Below are 6,770 nucleotides of genomic sequence, written 5' to 3'. Positions count from 1 at the left end.
TTTAAATTTTTAGATACTTTTGTCACCGTCCCTAAAAAAAATACACTTTCGTGTAATTAAATATTCATTAATCAAACTTATAAAAAAAATAACTACACCATTAATCCTTCGAAAAAAGTTTTACTTATATTAGCTAGAATAATAAAAATAAATAAAAAGTTTATGGCAAGAAAAATTAAATGAAACACCTCTCAGTGTATTAGTGTCTTTAGTTGTCGATAATCTTATTGATGGTGCAAAGCTAATAAAATTCTAAGTGCATAGAAAAATAAATTAAAATATGTTGAACCCTTACTCTAGAAGAATATTGCTTTTTATAGAGGTTTAGAGTTACAGATGGATACTGAATCCTATTGTAAGTATAATGGAGCCGAGTTACAGGAGATCCACTCTCAGGTGATACCGGACTCCCCCTGAAGATCCGAAGATATGAAGGAAATGCCGAATCTCTTTAGATTCGGTGACATAAAGACCGAATCCCACGTGATCGGCCGAGAGCGCGTCGAGTCCGGGATTCGGGTAAACGATTAAGTACAGAAATATTGTCCTATTCGGACACAAACACTACATATGGAAGGATAAGCTCTACTTTAGCAAGATAAGACTATTTAGGAAGACGTTCCTAAATAGGAATCTTATCAGATTAAGGTAGATCCCGACAAATCAGGAGAATCTCTACGATATTGCCGAATCCCTATAAAGTAGGATTCACCTGCCTAATACAACTCTACTAGGTATATTCGACTACTATAAAAGGAGCTTGAGGTATGCCTAGAATCACAATTACATTCATATACTCAAAACGCTGCTCAAAGCTCTAGACTGACTTTAGCATCGGAGAGTTAATCGGACAACCACCGTCCGGTTAGCTTCTACCCTGTTTTGCAGGTCTTACTCACCGGTTCAGAAGGCAGACTCCATCAATTGGCGCCGTCTGTGGGAAAAGCTTAACTAAACTTCAAAAGAAGGAGCTTTTTTGAACTCAAAAACAAATCTCATTGAAGAAGATGACTTCTGAAAGAGTAAACCTGAAGGATCAAACGTCACAGAGAAAACGAAAAGCAACAGAACTCTCAACTCCTCCTCCAGTAACTTTTGACGGGGAGGACTTCGGGAGAATAGCTGAAGAGCACAACGAAGCTCTGGTAGTGGCCATGATCATCGAACACTGGAACGTTGAGAGAATCCTGATCGATGAAGGAAGCGCAATAAACCTAATAACAAAAAAGGCCTACGAAAGCCTAGGAGGAGACCTAGCGGAACTAAAAAGAAATGCCACGCCTGTGGTAGGATTTGGGGGCTTGCCAATTAAGCCCAACGGAACAATTACACTCGACGTCAAGCTAGGAAGGACAAGGAAAAGCGAGGAATTACCTACACGGTTTAGCGTCGTAGAAATCGACCTGCCATACAACGCGATACTGGGGAGACCTTTCCTCCACGACTCAGCCGCCGTGACAAGCATAAAGGCACTAACCATGAAGATACCGACGAAACAAGGAATTATCACGATACAAGGAAACCGAGCCGAGGCGAAAAAGTGCTACGAACAAGCAATAAAAGAATCAGGCGAAGCAATGGCAATAGAAGAAATCCTTAATCACGACATCGAAGAAAAAGAAACAGCACCCGAAGGCGAAACAAAGAAACTCCAACTCGACAAGGAGAAAAGAGTAAATCTCGGCGCAAACATGAACCCAAAGATCGAAAGCGAAATCACGGCCATGCTGAAAAACAACGTCAAAACCTTCGCTGCTAACGCATCAGAAATAGTCGGAATAGACCCCCAAGTCATTACTCATGATCTAAATGTAGCAGAAGCGGCGAACCCAGTGAAGCAAAAGAAAAGGAAGTTCTCGGAAGAAAAACAGAAAATAATCGCTGAAGAAGTAGAAAAACTGGAGAAAGCAGGATTCATACGAGAAGTCCACTACCCCGAATGGGTAGCTAACGTAGTTATCGTAAAGAAAGCCAACGGAAAAAATAGAATGTGTGTGGATTACACCGATCTAAACAAAGCGTGTCCTAAAGATAGCTACCCTCTCCCAGATATCGATCAACTCGTGGACTCTAGTGTTGGACACGCGATGTATAGCCTAGCCGACGCAGCTCAAGGCTACCACCAAATTCAGATGAAGGAGAAAGACCACGAAAAAACTTCATTCATCACGGAGGGAGGAACTTACTGCTACACGGCAATGCCTTTCGGCTTGAAAAATGCTGGAGCAACATACCAAAGACTTATGAATTTCATGTTCAAAGACGAGATAGGAAAACGAGTCCAGGTGTATGTAGACGACCTAATCATCAAGAGCGAGAAGGAAGAAACCCATGCAAAAGATCTTGAAGAAACATTCAACATACTGAATAAGTTTGGAATGAAGCTGAACCCTGACAAATGCACGTTCGGCGTACAAGGCGGGAAATTCCTGGGATTTATAATATCTCAAAGAGGAATAGAGGCGAACCCCGAGAAGATCAAAGCAATTATGGACATGAAGGCACCAAGAAGCATAAATGAAGTTCAAAAACTCAACGGGCGAATCACAGCACTCGGTAGATTCATGTCTTGCTCAGCAAAAAGATGCTTGCCTTTCTTCAAAGCCCTCAAAGGAACACAAAAATTTGAATGGAATGAAGACTGCGAGAATGCTTTTGAAGAAATAAAGAAGTTCCTCGTCACCCCTCCATTGCTAAGCAGACCGCTGAAAGGGGAGACACTATACCTATACATCAGCACCACGCACGAGACCATCGGGACAGTGCTGGTGAGGGAAGAAGATAACGAGATGAAGCCAATCTACTACATTAGTCGAGTCCTAAAGGGCGCGGAGACACGATACCCCGAGATCGAAAAAATGGCACTGGCCGTATTGACCACAGCTAAAAAGCTGAGATACTACTTCCAAAGTCACAACGTTGTGGTAAGAACAAATCAACCATTGCGAAAGGCGATCCAACGACCAGAAACTTCCGGAAGATTAGTCCACTGGTCCATCCAACTCAGCGAACACGACATAAGATACGAACCTCGTCCGACTCTAAAAGCACAAGCTTTGGCGGACTTCGTAGCAGAAATAACTCCAACCGAGACTGGCCAACCCAAACCAGCCTTGGTATGGGAACTCCACGTAGACGGAGCGTCGAATGAAAAAGGAGCTGGAGCAGGAGCCATCCTCAAAGGACCCGAAAAAATCAGAATCGAATATGGAGTAAACATCCAATTCGCCGCCAGCAACAATGTAGCTGAGTATGAAGCCCTAATCGCAGGCCTCGGCCTCGCATTAGAAATAAGAACGGAAATCCTAAAGATCTATAGCGACTCCCAGCTGGTGGTAAATCAGGTCAAGGGAGAATATCAAGCCAAAGAAACAGGGATGATCGAATACCTGAGTCAAGTCAAAACACAGCTCCAACAGCTGGAAGCACAAGGAGGACAATGGGAAATCATTCAAATCCCGAGAGAGGAAAACACTGAAGCCGACGCCATCGCCAAATCAGCATCAGAACTCGGAGATCTATTCGCTAAAATGCAGTTAAAGGAAATTCTCGAATCGCCAAGCACCAGAAAAACAGAAGTCATGGCAATCGAGGAGGCCGACTCCTGGATGACTCCATTGATCAAATATCTAGACCGCGGCGAGTTACCAACAGACAAAGTCGAAGCCATTCGCACCATCAGAAAATCTGCCAACTACTCTTTTCACAACGGAGTTCTTTACCGAACCTCATTAACCCATCCATGGTCTAGGTGCGTCTCGCCTCAGACAGGAGAATCCATCTTAAAGGAAATCCACGAAGGAATATGCGGCGCGCACGAAGGAGCAGTCACCATAGCAAGAAAAACAATACTCCAGGGATACTACTGGCCGACCATCAAAGAAGACGCGAAAGCATTAGTCAAGAAATGTGATAAATGCCAAAGACACGACAACATCAGTCGTGTACCAGCAGTGCCTCAAGGATCAATGGAAAGCCCATGGCCGTTCGCCACTTGGGGGATTGACATAGTTGGACCGTTCGAAACGGGAAAACATCAAGTGAAATTCCTAATCGTCGCAATAGAGCACTTCACAAAATGGGTAGAGGTAGCGCCTGTCGCAACCATCACCGCAGCCAAAGTAGAGGAATTCTTCAAGAACGAAGTAATATGCCGATTCGGCATACCCCACACTGTAATAGCAGACAACGGCAAACAATTCAATTGCAAGCGGTTCAAGGCATTTTGCAAAGGACTAATGATCAATTTGAAATTTACTTCGGTGGCGCACCCTCAGACAAACGGAATGACAGAAGTCACCAACCGAACCATAGCACAAGGAATAAAAAAGAGACTTTCTCAGTATAAGGAGAACTGGGCAGAAGAATTATACAGCGTTCTATGGGCATACAGAACAACTCCTAGAAAAGGAACTGGCGAAACACCTTCCAGGCTCGCCTACGGCACTGAAGCAGTAATTCCAGTAGAAATTGGTATACCCAGTATCAGAGTAAACTATCTAGAAGAAGAAACTAATGAGGCTAGAACAAGGCTATGTCTAGACCTACTAGAGGAGAGAAGGGATGAAGCGGCAGCCCGAGCCGCTACATACAAGAAGCAAGCTGCAAGATACCATAACAAAAGAATGAATTTTAGAGAATTTCAAAGAGGCGATCTGGTCTTACGAAACGCGGAAGTTGGCAGAGGAAACACAGGAGTAAAGAAAATGCAGGCTAATTGGGAAGGCCCCTTCATCATAGAAGAAGCTACTGGCAAAGGCGCATATAGACTAAAGACAATAACTGGGTCCATGGTACCCAGATATTGGAATGTAGAACACCTGAGAAAGTATTATCAATAAATTAATTCATGGCATGTACTTATTTCCATTTTTGAAATAAAAGGCGATTTGGCGAAGCAAATCTTATAGGCTCGCTCGAGACCTAATACATACAATTTAACAAGAGTCGTTTGAATCTTAGTTAAAAAAATAATTTAGACTCGTCCGAGTCAAATAAATAAAAGGATCCGTTCGGACCTACAAATAAATTACACCAGCAGAAGTTTAGATTAACTTCTCAAAATAACAAACGAGTTTAGATTAACTCTACAACTAAAGAAAAGCAATGGTCAAAAGATCATTATATTAACAGAAGCAAAATTACAAAGGATCCGCCTACGATCCAATACAAAAATAAGGCAAAAGCAAAAAATACAAAAAAGCAAAAATACAGAAAGAAGAAAATAAAAATTAAGCCTTCTTCAGAGCATCTTGCTTCTGCTTATCAAGCTTCGCCTTCACCTCCTTCGCCAAAGAAGCAGGATCCAACTGATTGACTCCAGAAAGATCGACGCCAGGATTCTGCTCCCGCAGCTTTGCCCCGATCGCCAACCGGTATTGAGTCATGACTTGGGAATAAAAGCTCCCAGAGTCACCCAATCGCCGGCGGAGACGCCCCTCTTCCTTCTTCAGATCATCCCTCTCCTTAGTGAGAGCACCTGAAGAAGACTGTAGAGACTCGACTTCCTCGGACAAAGTTCGAACCCGAGCCTCTAAAGCGGAAATCTCCCGAGTCTTGGCAGATACGGAAGACCTCAGCTGTTGGATCAGACCAGTCGCCTCGCCAGCCTCCTCCTCCATCTTCTGTCTTTCGGAGAGCCAGGATTCGGAATCCTTCTGAAGCTTCTTCAGTTGATCCACCGCATCCCTTCGGCGGCGCTCCAAAACAGCGATGGACTGGACCACCTGAGAAAGAAAGCAACAAATAAGAAAAAAGGAGAAGCAAATCATAATATAAAACAAAAGAAAAAAAAGCATACCGAAAAACCGCCGAGACAGGCGAACTCAGCCAAACTATCGCCATGTTCGCGATCAATGGACTCAATGTCCTCTTTTATCATAATATTCTCCATGCAAGCATGAAGAATGGCGACGTTTGAAAGTCGAGGCGGATCTTGTGCGTCCGCCCAAGCTGCAAACCGAGGTGCCTCCTCGATAGACACCCCAGCAGATTTCTTCTTCTTGGGACGCTTGGCAGAAGCTCCAGCCTGGTCCTCAGCAGGACGCTTCTGGCCGGCGGTAGGCAACCCCTTCAGAGAAGGAGTTGATTCCTTCGAAGGAAGCAAAGGCGACTCAGAAGTCGCAGCAGGAACTTGATCGCCGGAAGCAGGACCAAGATCCACCGAATCAGGAGTCAGATTCGGTACGGCGATCGTAGACGGATTAGGAACGCCACTAGTGACCTCGCCCATATCTACAGTCATATCGGCATGAAAATTGTCAAGCAAATGTTCAAGAGAAGTCGACATCCTACAAAACAAAAACATAACAACAAAAGATTAGAAAAATACCTTCTAAAGGAAGACCCGCCAAAAGTATTTCACGGCGACTCAAATATTGTTCTAAAAGAACGCTGTACTTGGGCTTATCAAAACGATAATCCGACAGCAAAGACAGGGCGAAGTCCTTCTCCCCATCAGCCAGATCAGGTACATTAGTAAGCGAAACCTTACTAGAAGTAAAACTCCGCGAAAAAGAGGAGAAAGAAGAATGCTGAACCAAGAAAAACTTAGGGGTCCAACCCTTCAAAGAAGAAGGAAGACTAAAAAGAGATCGATTCGGTCGACCACCAGCAAAAATAAATTCCTCACCCTTTCGGCGGGAGAAAACATAAAAATAATTAAAAAGAGCAAGCGAAGGCTCCTGCATCCGAACCCTACACGATTCCATAAAAGAACAAAGAAGGCGAATCGCGTTCGGATGCAGTTGACCCAAAGGAACACCTAAATT

At 43.8% G+C, this 6,770-nt stretch overlaps 1 protein-coding gene across 1 annotated transcript; it reads right to left on the bottom strand.

Moving 5' to 3' along the window:
* Positions 1-5,107: 5,107 nt before the first annotated feature.
* On the bottom strand, positions 5,108-6,397 carry LOC126653710 (uncharacterized). The gene is made up of 2 exons (XM_050347638.2): positions 5,801-6,397; positions 5,108-5,726 (listed from the first exon to the last, which is right to left on the bottom strand). Exons 1-2 carry the CDS (start codon positions 6,305-6,307, stop codon positions 5,232-5,234), a joined length of 1,002 nt encoding a protein of 333 aa, XP_050203595.2. The 5' UTR covers positions 6,308-6,397; the 3' UTR covers positions 5,108-5,231.
* Positions 6,398-6,770: the final 373 nt, after the last annotated feature.

The sequence above is a fragment of the Mercurialis annua genome, linkage group LG6 (assembly GCF_937616625.2).
Source record: "Mercurialis annua linkage group LG6, ddMerAnnu1.2, whole genome shotgun sequence".
NCBI lineage: Eukaryota > Viridiplantae > Streptophyta > Magnoliopsida > Malpighiales > Euphorbiaceae > Mercurialis > Mercurialis annua.
This window is presented reverse-complemented; position numbering and strand designations above follow the sequence as displayed.

Excerpts from the sequence above, each read along its gene's own strand:
- LOC126653710 (XM_050347638.2), bottom strand. The coding sequence starts at position 6,307 with ATGTTTTTGTTTTGTAGGATGTCGACTTCTCTTGAACATTTGCTTGAC. Across the intron at positions 5,727-5,800 it reads CCTGTCTCGGCGGTTTTTCG|GTGGTCCAGTCCATCGCTGT; the intron begins GTATGCTTTTTT and ends TTTCTTTCTCAG.